Below are 16,948 nucleotides of genomic sequence, written 5' to 3' on the forward strand. Positions count from 1 at the left end.
TATGATTGCGTACAAGTTAAAAGTAAAATTTTGCACCATTCAATTATAAATATAATACTACGTATTTAGTTGTAGCTTTGTATGTCTCTCAAAGCATGGTTCTTAGTTTTCCACATTCTTGTTGAATCAAGGTTTTAAAAATTCAAAAATCAAAATCGAGGTTAGCCCTTTGTTTCTTCTTACTCGATTGATTGTATGTGAGATAATTTTATGCGCAATAATTAACATGTTTAATTATTTCATCTTATTATATATAACTTATATTTTCAACTAGTTTTACCAATACTTCAAACGCGATTAATTACAAAAGGTTATGTTTTCAGGTTTTAACTATCTTTTCACTTATAAACAACTTTTAAGTCTAGTCAATTACTCCATACTCTTCCTAATTTGTTTTGTACGTACAAAGATTAGTAATAACAACAATATGGCCGTAGGGGATTACTTGCCAATAGCTACCCTAGCTGGCCCTAAGGGTATAAATAAGCTAAAGCTTGAGCGATGTGCCTACCCTTAAGTACAATTTTTTTCAAACTCGACTAGAGCTGATCAATTAAACCAATCTGAGCCTGACCGGTCTTAGGCTTCGTTTGGCAAGGCATTTCAGGTACCTGATTTGGTCAAAGTAGCTTATTTGACCAAAATTTCAGGTACCATATTCTTTTGTAACCGTTTGTCAAGTAACTTATTTAACCAAATAAGCTACCTGAAATGAAATTCTACCTAGAGTAGCATTTGAGATTTCAGGTAACTGATTTGATTGGATTTTTCGTTTTTACTCTTTAAATTTATACTATTAAATAATTATCATATCTTCTTACGTCATTTCATCCAAATCAGTTACCTTTTCAGTTAGTTTGCCAAAGACTTTTTTATATAATTAGTTACCTTATCAGTTCCTAATTTTCAGCTAACTTATCAGTTATCTTTTCAGGTTTCAGCTAACTTTTCAGATTTCAGCTACCTTTTCAGTTAGTTTTATTAAACAGAACCTTAGCCGAGCCTAGTTGACTATAGTTAAACAAAAGTAAGGCATGGAAGGTCATACAGTATTTTTAAATCGTAGGGGTACGGTGATAAGTGTAATTACCGACCTATGGAATTAAAGGGATACATTTACAATCAAACAGTTTTGTCTAATTCACATGAATTGGCGAATTGCCTAACGAGGAATAATTTACATGAACTGGATTTTCCTGTCTCAATTTAACATAAAGTAATTTTGTTTCAATCATCATAAGGAATTACGAAACCCTACACTAAAAAATGAGCTAATTTACTGCATCTTTTTGTTGATTATGGTGAGAATTTTTGTTTAATGTGCAGGAAACAAAATGATTATAACTATTGCAATAGCAGTGGCAGTAGTTGTCCTAGTGATTTTGTTAATCGTATTAGGTATTATCATTATTCGTAAAAGAAAGTCAAAATCAGATGTCGAAAACTGCACTCTGCCAGAACCTAATATCGAAAACAACCCTCGCGACGGTAATTTTATAATTCCGTCCTGTTATTATTACTCCTTACGTCCCGGTCATTTAACAAGGGTTGAGTTATGTGAAATTAATTAATTCATCTTATAACATATGGTGCAGTAACGCAAAATCAGACTACAGAAATCGATTCAAAAGTCGGAGATCTAGTAGGAATCGACAAGGATTGTTCGACAACGCTTGAGTCTCTGTACTATGACTTTGCAGATATTCAAGCAGCCACTGATAACTTTGCTAGAGCTAACAAAATTGGTCGAGGTGGATCCGGGATTGTTTACAAGGTGAAATTCTCGAATAAGATTTAGAATTGCCAAAATTAAAATTAGGCCTAAACAATTTTAGATGATCTTACCCGGTCCATGTTTTCGTATAAATCCGGCTCACCAAAATGGTTTGTTGTGGAATGTTACTTCACCGGTCTCAGAATAATGTTCTCACTTTTTAGTTTTTTAATTTATTTTAGGGCACGTTACAAGACGGACAACAAATAGCTGTAAAAAGACTATCGAATGGCTCAGATCCCGGTGACAAAGAATTCAAAACCGAGGTTGCGTTCTTAGCGAAACTTCAACACACAAATCTTGTTAGGTTACTTGGATTTAGCATAGCTGAAGATGAAGCATTGTTAGTGTACGAATTTGTGGCTAATAAGAGTCTTGATTACTTCATATTCGGTATTTTCCTTTCATCGATAAATTATTATCTCTCCAATATTAATACATGCGATTTACATGCTTTCCTCGTTCACATTGTATACAGATAGTAAGAAACGAGCAGAATTGAATTGGTCAAGTCGGTTTGAGATTATAAAGGGTATCGCTCAAGGAATGATGTATCTTCATGAGGACTCTTCAATGCGAACTATGCATCGCGATCTCAAAGCTGGGAATATTCTACTGGATTCAAAAATGTGCCCCAAAATTGCTGATTTTGGATTGGCAAGAATTTGTGGCATTGGACAAACTCATATCAACCCAACTCAAGTGGTTGGCACTCAGTAAGATCCAATGTTTTTCACTTAAATTCAATTTAGTTTGGTTTAGTTCAATTTAGTTTTGCTCAGTAGTTTAATTCAGTTCAGATAAGTTAGTTGAAGTCCAAAAGAATAGACCCAAGTTTTCCCTTTTAGTTATCCAACTAGTTTATTTCTTAAGACTTACATTTACGCGAGAAAATTATTGAAACATTTTTTAGAATAGATGAAAATTTGTTGTTAGTTCAATTTAGTTTTGTTCGGTAGTTTAATTCAGTTCAGATAAGTTAGTTTATTTCTTAGGACTTACATTTACGCGAGATAATTATTGAATGTTACTCGATAAAAATTTAGAAAATAGAATCGAGTACTATCTATTTATTTAAATATTTAGTTATAATTGATTTTCTATTATGTGGGACATTTTTTAGATTAGATGAAAATTTATTGTTTCTAGATGTGAGATATTATAATATTTCTTTCACTTGCATCATATTGTATCATATTGTTATTATTTGCCTATAAATTGCAGCGGGTATATGGCACCGGAGTATTTATTTCACGGACAATTCTCGGCGAAATCAGACGTATATGCCATGGGAGTGCTTATCTTAGAGATCGTTAGTGGAAGAAGGATTAGTGGTTCGTCCTTCCACCAACCAGGCGGCGAAGGCCTTATTAGCTTTGTGAGCATTAACCTTATACATGCTACAACTTATTATTTTCTCGGTTTAATATGTTATTATACCGAGTATTGTAGTTGAATATTTCTATAAATTTGCAGGCATGGAGATGTTGGGAAGACGAGAACCCGTTAGAAATTATGGATCCAGAGCTGAAAGACTCATTTTCAAGAGATGAAGCAGTAAAATGTGTACAATTGGGATTACTGTGTGTTCAAGAGGATAGTAATCTGAGGCCTACTATGTCTATCATTGTGCACACTCTGAACGCAGATGATAACGGTGCCTCCCTCTCGGTGCCACAACACCCTCCTTTCGTTTACAGTGGCGGATCTAATCAATCGAACACCATGTCATCGAACGCCAACACTAATACCAACTGAATGTGGTAGCTGATCACCAGTGTTGTGTTGAGTGACAATTAAATGAAAAGTGTTTTTTTATGCAATTTTATAAACTTTATATACGTTTGAGAAATTTACTAAAGTTGGGCTTAATAGAGAGTATCACAAATTATAGAGAGTATCACAAATTTACAAAAGTGAACCATTTTTCATATTTTGTATTATTGAACACGCTGAAATAGGGCGAAACATGAGCTGAAACGAATGTACTCCGTACATATATTTGATTTGATAAATTTTCATGATAAATATTGTAATATGCAATTCGTATATCTCATATATTCGATTATTGTGTTATGTTAATTACAAAGATACAAGATTAATATATAGACATTATGTATAAAGTATATACGGAAGGTAATCAATCCTAACAGCTAGAAAATAATATAGGAAGACAATGGAAGATTGTTGCCTTATATGCAACCAGAGAGCCGTTGGAGTGGGCTTGGCTGGTTGTTGGGTTGGGTACCGTATTACCCCCCTCAAGTTGGTGCGTGGATGTTTGAGACGCCCAACTTGGAAAGTAACGTATCAAAGGTTGTTCGGCCAAGGGCCTTTGTAAGAATATCGGCTAGCTGAGACTTGGTGTAGACATAGCTCGGTTTGATAACACCTTTAAGTATTTCGTCCCGAATGAAATGACAATCGACTTCAATGTGCTTGGTACGCTCGTGAAAGACGGGGTTTCGAGCGATGTAAAGGGTTGATTGATTGTCACATAAAAGGTCGATGGGTTTATTGTTGGTGATGCCGTGAAAGGATAAGATGCCTTTCAACCATTTAAGCTCGCATACGGTGTAGGCCATTGCTCGATATTCGTCGGCGGAGGATTTGGATACCGTATTTTGTTTCTTTGTCTTCCAAGAGATAGGCGTGCTGCCGAGAAACACAATATATGCCGATAAAGACCGTCGACTAGTGGGACATGTAGCGTAATCCGCATCGCAATAGGCATGGAGATGAAGATCATTGTCCGAGCAAAGTAATAGACCTTGGCCCGGATTATTATTCCAGTGATCATCCCTTGCTGCGTGCATGAACTGAGCGAGAATGTGAACCGAGTAAGTAAGTTCGGGGGCGTGTGATAGTAAGATATACCAACCTGCCGACCAGCCTTCGATAAGGTTGTGGGTCAGCGAGAACAGCCGAGCTCGAGGTGGCCAAGTGGTGGTTTGGCTCCATAGGGACTGAATGCGGTTTTGACCCGAGCAAACCGGTTTCGGTTAAGATATCGAGGGCATAATTTCGTTGAGAGATAAAAAGCCCACTTGAATTTCGTGCAATTTTCAAACCGAGAAAATATTTTAAGGGGCCGAGGTCTTTCATATGGAAACACTTGTGGAGATATTCCTTAAATTGATCGATCATAGACGATCGGTTCCCACAAATAACGAGATCATCCACGTAGATAAGGACATGGACTTCGGTTCGGGTTTCGCAAGGGAGAATAATGAGTGATCATAGGGACACTGTTTGAAGCCGTATTGAATTAGGGCAGAGGCAAGCTCAGCATACCAGTAGCGGAGGACTTGTCGTAGTCCATAGTGCGATTTTCGGAGCCGACAAACCTGTCCTTTGGTGGCAGCAGTGTACCCAGGAGGTGGTTTCATGTATACTTCCTCGTCGAGGTCACGATGTAGGAATGCATTGTGAACATCTATTTGGTGAATAACCCATTTCTTTGCGGCAACGATGGTAAGGAGGGTTCGTACCGTGACCATTTTTACTGTGGGGGCAAAGGTTTCTTGAAAATCGACTCCTTCAATTTAGCGGTTCCCCATTACAACCAGTCGAGCTTTATATCTTTCGATGGTACCATCGGCATGGTATTTAATTTTATAGACCCATTTTGAGCCTATCGCCTTCTTGTGGGACGGGAGTGTTTCAAGGGTCCAGGTTTTGTTTCGCTCCAGTGCGTCGATCTCGTTGCGCATAAAGTCCTGCCACTGTGGGTCCTGCTTTGTATCTTTAAAAGAAGTCGGCTCGTGATTGTTGGTCACGGATGCTAGAAACAATTGATGGTTAGTTGAAAATTTGGAGTAATCGATAAAATGAGAGATCGGATATTTTGTACCTAACAATGATGGTGATGCGGTGAGAACATGTGTCGAGGGCTTAATGGGTGGGCGAACAAAACCGGCGAGGCGAGAACTTGGTATTTTAGTACGGTGCCCTTTCCCCATGGGCTCAGGTTTTGGGTTGGATGTGGGTGTCGTGGTGTCGGTGGGCGATGTGGTGGAGCTGCTGGGGTCGGGTGTCGGGGGTCGATGTGGTGGAGCTGTTGGGGTCGTATGATACCGAGGTAGTGGAGGACTAAGGTGGGTTATTGGAGGTGGTGTCTGTTGGAATATGTGTCCTCCGACAATAATGCGATCACGACTGTTGATCATAATGATCACGTGTTTAAATCTCATTATAAAGAATACAATTGGGAAGTAATTTTGTTACTGTCAACTGGTCAACATATATCGGTAATGATTGGCTGACTAGAGTTTGACATTACTGTCGTGTGACGGTGGTGATCCGTTGACCCCCTAGGTCATACCTATAGGGCAACACTCTTAATTGATCATTTAATTAATCGTATAATGTTACGGGTTAATTAAATTATCTGAAAATTGACGGACGATTTTGAAAATAAAATTTACGTATCACATTAAAATGTGATTAAATGAGATACGGTCTGAGTAATTGAATTGTATCATTACTCGGATGAAATTATTGTTTAAAGAAACAATCGAAATTGAATGAATTGTTATAAATACAATCTGTTGTGATTTATAAATGGTAAAATATTTTGGTACAAGTAATTATGAAATTACTAAGTCGATTTTGTATGTGACGTATTTTTAATAATACGTTGATTTTTAATATGTTAAAAATACATAACAAAGTTATGTGACATGTGACATGTGACATGTGACATATTGACAATTGACAAAAATAATATGGATTCCATATTATCCATATGGACCGGAATAATAAGAGGAGGATTAAGCTAATTAATTGTTTAATTTAGTGGTAAACATAATGATTGTTTACTTTAGTAGCCATGCAACCCTATTATGCTTTGTAAAGAACAATCCATGCATGCATTGGCTCCCCAAAATCCCTCCTCTTACCCGGTTTTGAGAAGACAAAAACCATCATGGTTTTTCTATAATTTTTACCTAATAATATACAAAATGTTGTAGATTATCATTCATTCATTCCATCATCCAAAATATAATTCTAGAGAGAATAATAATCCTCCTCTTCTTCTCTCTACAAAACCGAAAATAATTAAGTGTTTATATTATTTTTGGGTCATTTTTCTACTACATTAATATTATACTAGTTCATGTAATATTAATTAAATTAAGGGTAAGCTTTGGGTATTAATCCTAAGGAGAGATCCTACACTTGGATCTTGTTCTTCCATCTTAGGAAAGCTCAAGAACAAAAGAAAAGGAGATTTCTTTTGTGCCCAATAAAACCGAAATCACCAATGTAAGAACATGATTTCTCCTCTATTTTATCATATTGTTTGCATGCATAAAATCCGTATTTAATTTTATGACAAATTAATTAAGACATATATGAGTATGTTAGTGTATATAGATCTACATTTCCTTCAATTGGTATCAAGAGCCACGGTTGTTTGCATGCAAATCGGTTAAAAGTTTTTCCGAGTTATAAGAATAACAAATAAAACTTGTAAAATTTGTGTTATTATGATATATCACAAAATTAATCCATGCATGTTAATATTTCTGGTCCTAAAATGTTTTAGGGTATTTTGGTTAATTTTACGGATTTTTATTGTTCATATTATACAATAATGGCATTTAAATGTGATTTTATGAGTAAAAATGTCATTTTCGGTCTAAAATTAGCTATACTTCGGATTTTCAGTTGATTTTTGGATATGTTGTCACATATATTATTTTGAGATAACCTGTAAATTTTCATAATTTTTGGACTTGTTATGCTCGAAAAATGGATTTTTCATTATTAAATTCGGATTTAGGTGAAAAATAGGTTAATATGAGTTAAATTTCGAATCTGGTCATAGAAAATTAATATGTTGTCACATGTAATTTGACAAGATGTGTTTAAAATAATTGGCTATAAATAAGTCATTTTGAATGATTTATGGATTTTTGAAGAAAAATAGCATAAATAGTGACATTATTAGTGAAAAATTAATAAAACATAATCTATGACTTAGGAAAAACGTCTAATGTTGCATTTTATTATCTTTTTCAGATCTAAAATTGAAAAGTTAATGAATATAATTTTTCCATGTTTTTATGATTATTTTATTAAAAAATCGATAAACCGCAACATTGTTTTTCCGGAAAAATTTCGAAATTTTTAACCTAAGATTTTGAACATTATGAGTGTCATGGTATTTTTCCAGAATGTTCATAAGTTTAAATTTCAAATTTTGAATTTATTTGAAATTTTGTGATTTATTTGAAGTTTATAGCTTATTTTTGTAATTTTTGGTCCATTTATGAACAATTTCATAAAATATGGGTTAATTATGGTCAAATTATTAGTGAAGACTAAATTTTGAGTCCTAAGAGATTAGGGTAATTAACTTATGCATAAATATAAGTTTATGTATTTTTGTGATTATAAAAATGTTGAAATCACGCAAATCCGTAAAAACCGAGTAATATACGATATTGGCTAATTAAAGGCGATTTAGCATAAAATTGAGCATGTTCATACATATTATAATGCTGCATTTTTCTTTATGATTGTCATAATTTTAATTTATGTAATTTTGAATTATGTAATTTTACTTAGTATGGCCTTAGATTTTAATTGGTATTTCCCGAAATGTATGGGAATATCGATTCGGTTGTAATTTTTATTGTGATCTCGTATCACCGTTTCGTAATTTAATAGATTTATTTTATTTTAGTTACAAATGTATAATAGGAAATTATGTAATTTTATTCATTCCGGAGTTCCCAAAGACGGATTTCTTCAAGAATGGCGATACATAAAGACGGTGTTACCTCGAGATGCGTGCCACAACCGAAGTTCAAGGGACCAATGGAGTTGGTTTCCGAATATGTAATAGTTAAATAGTTTTTCTATTTTAGGAAAGGCCATACTAGGATTTATTTATTTTTATGCTTGCATTTTATTTTATGTCGCATGCATCGCTAAATCGCCATAACTAAAACATGCATCATCTTTTTATCGAGTTTATCGACCGTGTCAATTCGAATTATCGTAGTTCACCGCTTTAGTTCACTTAAAACGTGATAGATAATAAATTGACATGACCTCTCGCTAAAACAAACAATTGAGACATAGCCTTACCAAATAGTAGAAACCATGAAAACCTATTTCGCGAGGGAGTGCACTCGGCCCTACCGGGGTACAAACCTTGTTACGTAGGGGAAGTGGGTGATGAGTGTTAATCCACCGAGTTCACGTTAATGAGGGTTTCATCGGCCATACCGTGCCCAAGTTGATGTGGATTTGGATCATGGACACATTTATTCGAAATTTGGATTGAGCCCAACGGAAGTATTCGCGACCGTAGTTGCATGTGTTCCGGGCTATAGATAATTATTAGAGTAATTTTATCGACCAAGAGTTCTAAAAGTAGAATCGATTAAAACGTTAATCCACCGAGTTATATTGATAAAGGTTTCATCGGCCATACCGTGCCTAAGTCGATATAAATTTGGGTCTTGGAATCATTTATCTAGTTGGGTAGAGGTCACTAGAAAAATGCATAAAACTTGTTTAAATCATACATTTTTACGAGTATTATTAAAACGACATTTGTTTTACTCCTTATATTTTGTTTTGTAGACCACTTCTTTTTCATAACAAATGGCAACACCAACACCAACTCCTAACGCCACACCTCTCGCTAGTTCATCATGGCTCCGATCCTTTATGGATCGATGTAAACTTGAAAAGAATGGGTCAAATTTCTCCGATTGGGATGCCCAACTCAAATTAGCCGCCGAAGGTGACGACAAGCTTCGTTACCTTACCGAGGCCTCTCCACCCGAACCCTCCACTAGGTCCACCGCGGCCACTAGGGAAGCATATGAGGCTTACCAAAAGGAGTCCGCCGCAATGAAAAATGTCTTGATATTTGCGATGGAGGCGGACCTCCAAAGGAGAGCCTTTAAAATGGGCAATGCTAATGAGATTTACTCCAAACTTGTGACCATGTTTTCACAAACTCCGCGGATCGTCAATATGAGGCGGCCGCGGCATTCTTTGATCTCGACTTCAAAGAGGGCCAAAAGGTTAGCCCTCATGTGCTCAAACTCATGGAGCTTGTCGAGACCTTGAAAATTTAAAAGGTTGAAATCCCCAAAGAACTCATCGTAGATAGGATTCTACACTCCTTGTCCAAAGTCAAGGCATATGTGCAATTCCGGGTGAATTTTAACATGCAAGACAAGGACGTGTCTCTTGAGGAGTTGCACAAGTTACTTGTGCAAGCCGAGAGGGACATGGGGTTAAATGTGAACCCTCCCAAGGATGTGCTTAACATAAGCACTAAGAGTAAGGGGAAGTTCAAGAAGAATGGGAGAAAGGGCAAGAAGCTAGCTCACACATTCACCAAAGCTAAGCCTAATGAAGCTAGCACCTCAAAAGTCAAGAAGGGTCCTCTTGATAAATGCCATTATTGTAATGGCATGGGACATTGGAAAAGAAATTGTTCCAAATACCTTGGTGATATCAAAGCTGGAAAGATTACTCCAGTAGGTAAATGACTATCCTTCTTTTATGTTTCTAATTCAACTATGGTAATATGATTCAAAGTTGTGATAATGTATCTCCCTTTTTATTGTAAATAGGGCCTCCACCAAGCAAAGACAAGGAAAAGGAAAAGCAAGCATGAGAAACCATCAAGAAGCTAGGGATAGCTTTTATGGAGCTTTGCTTTTTCATTGTCTTACTTTAATTTATGTTTTGAATCTTTAGAACTTTAAGTTTCCGTGTTCGACATGGAAAAGTATTTTGGATAATGATTTGTATTTTGGATATTGGTGACTTGGTTTGCAACCCAAGTCACCCGTTTTATCATTTATCCTTTATGTTCTAAAATTTCATCTTTAAATGCTTGCTCTTAGGAACATAAGATTATTCACTTAAAGTGATCTAATAGACAAATATAATGACGGGTTTCATTATATGTCCACATGCTTAAGGCTTGTGTATGATCATTTATAAAGCGATTTTGAGTCTATGAACTCTCTTAAAGGAATGTCAATCACCAAGTACACATATGAAATCAATAACTATTAGTCTATCTATGAGATAGTTCTCCTTATACTTCAACATCATTAATTTGTGTCTCATATGCTATCTTTGAATCTATAGTGTATTTATTCTAAAGATAGAGTGGGAGAAAAATGAGGACACAACACACAAGGCAAGTTAAAATTGTGTACTTGTGTAAATGAAGATCTACGCAAGAGAAAATGATTTGAATGAAGGTGTATCTATTTACATAGTATGCCGAATAGATGAGATCCATGGTCTCAAGTTAGTTCTATATGACTAAAGAGACCAAGTGAAATAATCATAAGAGTATATTCTCAAGATAACTACACGAGGAGACCAAAAGAAAGTTTTGGAAGAAAAATGACTAATGTAAAGTCTTAACAAGTTTTTGGCTAAGTTTATGAAACATTTGACCAATAGTTTCAACCTTGAGATTTACTTAAGAGCCTAAATGAATCATAGTAACATACTAGTTATGATCGAGTTGCAAAGATTGATATACCGATATCTTCAATGGCCAAAGTTTTAACCACGCAAATGTCATTGCTTAACCTCATTATGAAATGGTTAAACCTCCTTCCAAAAGGGTATTTTCGAAGGACGTATTCTAGATATTATTTATATTGAATAATGACGTTGTTACACATCATTATGACATGAGTGTGTTGGAGATTTAAAATCTCTTTCCGTAAGGTTAAGATAAGACCACTTCAAAATAGGTATTTTGAAAGGATATGATGGGAACATATATGGTTTTATCCTAATAACTTGGCAATGCAATTTATATTTCAATTCTTGATAAATTTCGATTGAGAAGTCAATTTCGAAATGTGTAGAATTGAGTGGGAGTTAGGAAATTCTCATGTGAAGACATGGAATTTAGTGGGAGCTATCATCCTTTGAATGTTTACAACTCATCACTCATTAAAGAATGACGAGCTAATACCTTCTTTCATAAAGAAGATTTTGAGTTTTCAATTCTGGATGAAAATGGACTATGATGAATCCAATTACATCAAGGGATGTTGGATTAGTATTAAGAGATACACATCGTATCAACATTCACAAAGGTTATTCATGTAGATGAAAATGGAATTACCATTAGCAGTCATGGTCGTTCATTGAACCTATGAACGGTTGATCTCATGATTATTAGTAACTAATGTTTCCGCCATTAGAATTATCATGTACATGTCCAATTATGAATCATATGCATAAGAGCATGATGATAGATGGTAAGCCATAATAGAAACGTCATGAATTCTCAAGTAGAATCCGATGAGCGATTTCAGTGTTTGACGGAATGTTCCATTGTGTGTCAAGAGGTTGCACATGTTAAAGAAAATCCGAACACATATGAGGATTTATGAGAATCCCAATTCTTTCAAGCCTAGAAAGAGAAAAGAGAAGTTTTGGAAAGATGCTTGGTTGAATAAGAGGTTATTCAAAAATAATCTTTCCTAGTTGAGCTAGGACTTGTGAGAAGTGCTAAGCTAATAATCTTGACAATTGTTACAAGATTCTACAAAACATATATCTAGTGCATTGTGTGTGGATGGAATACTTGATCAGTACAAGTTATATCATTCATCACAAATTCGTTCGTTATGTGATAGTCGATAAGAAAGTTCTTTCAAGTTAAAGAACCGAAACCAAGGTCGGGAACCTTGATGTGTACTTGGTAAGATTCATGTTATGAGAGAGAACATGAATGTAAAGGAGATTGCAAGTATAAGAAGTTTGAACACATGGACACATGGGATGTTAAACTTCTATTGCAATCAATAAGTGTTTACACTGACGATATACATCACAAGGTTGTAATATGATATTGACTACCCGAGTGTGATGTCGACATTTGTCGTTTGAGTTATTATTAACTCACCTTGTACATTGTTATATCCAAACGGGTTGTAGAGACAATTGAACCCCGTTAAAGTGAACATGGATTAACATTGTATTTGCCCATAGTTACTTGTATGAGGTGACGTCTCGAAGTGACTAGAGTGTGATGCGATTGATGGCAAGTTCAAGTGCCATAGAGTCATGTGAGATGACTAGTCGATCACATAGGCAGACTGTTAGGAACTTTTTGTCGGGCCTAATGACCGCTTATAGAGTTCTGGCAAATTTATATAGCCTGGTCGTGGCGAGAGCTACTATAGTATTCGAATGAGTCGATTCTTTTGACTAAAGACTATTCGCCTAAGATGGCACAGTTTCAGATTAACTTTGATTTGTGTTACTACGACCTTCGTAAATGGGGTCAAATGGGCATATTTTGGGTTATGATGGCTGTGGCTAGTCGAAGGGAATGAGTGCGATAGGAATTGTCCACCCCTAGTCAGGGTTATAACAATATCTCAGGGCCACTCGAGGAGTAATGAACTGGAAATGCGTGGCCACGCTCGGAATGTATCTATGATAGATGAATCCGGTCAATCAGTTATTCTCCAGATCGAGGAAACCACTCTCGATATGATCACTTGCAAGTACGATCTGAAAAACACCTTGCATTGAGTGGGAGATAGTAATAGAACAAGAGAATTGGTGACGCACACTTGTCGAGGACAAGTGGGAGATTGTTGGAATATGTGTCCTCCGACAATAATGCGATCACGACTGTTGATCATAATGATCACGTGTTTAAATCTCATTATAAAGAATACAATTGGGAAGTAATTTTGTTACTGTCAACTGGTCAACATATATCGGTAATGATTGGCTGACTAGAGTTTGACATTACTGTCGTGTGACGGTGGTGATCAGTTGACCCCCTAGGTCATACCTATAGGGCAACACTCTTAATTGATCATTTAATTAATCGTATAATGTTACGGGTTAATTAAATTATCTGAAAATTGACGGACGATTTTGGAAATAAAATTTACGTATCACATTAAAATGTGATTAAATGAGATACGGTCTGAGTAATTGAATTGTATCATTACTCGGATGAAATTATTGTTTAAAGAAACAATCGAAATTGAATGAATTGTTATAAATACAATCTGTTGTGATTTATAAATGGTAAAATATTTTGGTACAAGTAATTATGAAATTACTAAGTCGATTTTGTATGTGACGTATTTTTAATAATACGTTGATTTTTAATATGTTAAAAATACATAACAAAGTTATGTGACATGTGACATGTGACATGTGACATATTGACAATTGACAAAAATAATATGGATTCCATATTATCCATATGGACCGAAATAATAAGAGGAGGATTAAGCTAATTAATTGTTTAATTTAGTGGTAAACATAATGATTGTTTACTTTAGTAGCCATGCAACCCTATTATGCTTTGTAAAGAACAATCCATGCATGCATTGGCTCCCCAAAATCCCTCCTCTTACCCGGTTTTGAGAAGACAAAAACCATCATGGTTTTTCTATAATTTTTACCTAATAATATACAAAATGTTGTAGATTATCATTCATTCATTCCATCATCCAAAATATAATTCTAGAGAGAATAATAATCCTCCTCTTCTTCTCTCTACAAAACCGAAAATAATTAAGTGTTTATATTATTTTTGGGTCATTTTTCTACTACATTAATATTATACTAGTTCATGTAATATTAATTAAATTAAGGGTAAGCTTTGGGTATTAATCCTAAGGAGAGATCCTACACTTGGATCTTGTTCTTCCATCTTAGGAAAGCTCAAGAACAAAAGAAAAGGAGATTTCTTTTGTGCCCAATAAAACCGAAATCACCAATGTAAGAACATGATTTCTCCTCTATTTTATCATATTGTTTGCATGCATAAAATCCGTATTTAATTTTATGACAAATTAATTAAGACATATATGAGTATGTTAGTGTATATAGATCTACATTTCCTTCAGTGTCGGGATGGGGTGTTGTTGTATCGAAATTTGGGATAGGTGTCGGGATGATAATCTGTTCAATAAGCGTAAGGGATTCTTCTAGGAACGAAGGGGTTGGAACTAGGGTGTCGTGGATATTTAAAGAGGCATATTGAAATTCATGTTCGATAAATATGACATCGCGAGATGAAATGTGGGTACCGGTGTCTAAGTCGTATACCTTCCAACCTTTTTTCCCAAAGGGATAACCCAAAAAAACGCATTTGCACCCTCGAGGGGCGAATTTGTCATGAGAACGATTAATGTTTCGGGCATAACAAAGACAACCAAAGGTTCAAATGTGGCTCATGGGGGGGTTTTTGAAAAAGAATTTCGTATGGAGTTTTTCCTTTGTGTATACAACTCGGAGTTCGATTGATAAGATATACCGCAGCAAGAATACATTCACCCCAAAAGAGGTAAACTTTCTTTAATGAGAATTGCTCTAGCGACATTCAAAATATGACGGTGTTTTCGTTCAACTCGGGCATTTTGTAGAGAAGTGTCGACCATCGACGATTGAAAAATGATGCCGTTTTCAGTAAAAAAAATTTGTAAGTGAGAAAATTCGGTGCCATTGCTTCAAAATACTTTAATTTTCTTGTTGAATTGGCGCTCAATTGGAGCGAAAAAATTTAATAAAGTTTGACGCGTATCACTTTTTCGACGTAGTAAATAAACGCAGGTGGATATGGAAAAATCATCGAATATAGTTAAAAAATATTGGGATCCACAAGGCGCATTTTCGGAATATGGTCCCCATAAATCGCAGTGTAATAAATCAAAAATACCATTCGCAATGTTTGAACTTAAAGAAAATTGTTCCCGAGTTTGTTTAGCACGGAGACAGACGTCACAATGCTTGCTATGAAATGAAGAAATATTACGAGTTTGTTTATTCAAAATAGGTAAAAAATGAGAGATGTTGGATGAAGGATGCCCCAACCTACGATGCCACAATTCGAGCTCGTCAATTGCATTAGTGTGAAAAACGTGAGCCTCGGAAGTTCGAACGCCTTTCAAGTAATATAGACCCTCGACTTGTTCACCCGCACCAATCATCGTCTTCGAGGAATGGTCCTGAATAAGACAAAGTTGGTGAGAGAATTATATCGTAAGAGAGGAGTCAAGTAATAAATTTGATACGGAAATTAAAGTACATTGTAAATTCGGAGCATATAAAACATTTCATAAAATAAGGCGAGACGATAGCTTCATGTCGCCACTTTGTGTGGCTAAAGCCGAGTCCCCATTGGGCAGTCCGACATTTAAAGGAGTAATATTGTGCATATTCGTGAAATTTGCAAGGCATCCCGACATGTGGTGGGATGCTCCGGTGTCAATAATCCAAGAAGAAAGGGAAGAAATACTATTTAATTTATCCGAGAGTTCATTCTGACGAGTCCGCCACATATGAGTGATTTCCTCAAGTTCCTTTGGATTGAGGTTGTTGAAATCGATCCTGTCAAAATTTTGTAACAGAGTACGAGAGGAAGAGGGGACATTACCCGTGGCGGGTATACTACCAGCAGCCATATTAGCACGTGGGACAGAGCCAGTACCATCCGTGACCTTAGGAGCAGCAGGAGTGTATTGTCTGTTACGGTTTCGAGCATACTGAGCACAACCTTGTTCGTCGGGAACAAATACGGCCTGACTCATATCGGTAGCATTAGGTGGGAGGTAGATATGGTCCCTGGGACGATCTCCCCACCATTCGGGGGAATTTTCCCGTCACGCGAAAGCATGTGACCGGGGTCGTTGACAGGCTATGCAAAAAGGGCGGGTGTCAGGGAGACTAGTACGGTCAGGCCGAGTATCACAACTCCCCCCCTGAAGATTTGGACCCGTGTTGGACACGAGCGGGGAACGCCATAGAGCCTGTTATAGACAAAATCGAGGGTAGGGATAGGATTGGTACCGAGTATTTGAGAGCGAGCGTTATCATACCGTTCATCCAATCCCATGAGGAAATCACGGACACGCTTCTTTTCTCGGCGAGAAGCCATAATAGTAACCCAATCGTAGGAACACGGGTTACATGAGCAAGGTGGGAGCGGATCAATGTCAAGGATATCATCCCATATTGTCGTGAGCCTGCCGTAGTATGCCATAAGAGTCTCGGTGGGCCCTTGTCGACAAGCTAAAAGGTCTGCCTGCAAGCGATAAATACGAGCATCGTTGTTTTGACAATAACGATTCTTAATATCGGTCCATACCTGTTTCGCTTCGGGTCGAAGGGAGATCGTTTTCC

General features: G+C 36.3%; 1 protein-coding gene across 1 annotated transcript; it reads left to right on the forward strand.

Moving 5' to 3' along the window:
* The first annotated feature begins 427 nt into the window (after window positions 1–427).
* On the forward strand, window positions 428–3,532 carry LOC141588757 (cysteine-rich receptor-like protein kinase 5). Its single transcript, XM_074410183.1, has 7 exons — window positions 428–476; window positions 1,327–1,488; window positions 1,596–1,774; window positions 1,957–2,167; window positions 2,253–2,490; window positions 2,999–3,152; window positions 3,251–3,532. The coding sequence occupies exons 1-7, from the start codon at window positions 428–430 to the stop codon at window positions 3,530–3,532; spliced, it is 1,275 nt and encodes a 424-aa protein (XP_074266284.1).
* Window positions 3,533–16,948: the final 13,416 nt, after the last annotated feature.

The sequence above is a fragment of the Silene latifolia genome, chromosome 6 (genome assembly GCF_048544455.1).
Source record: "Silene latifolia isolate original U9 population chromosome 6, ASM4854445v1, whole genome shotgun sequence".
NCBI lineage: Eukaryota > Viridiplantae > Streptophyta > Magnoliopsida > Caryophyllales > Caryophyllaceae > Silene > Silene latifolia.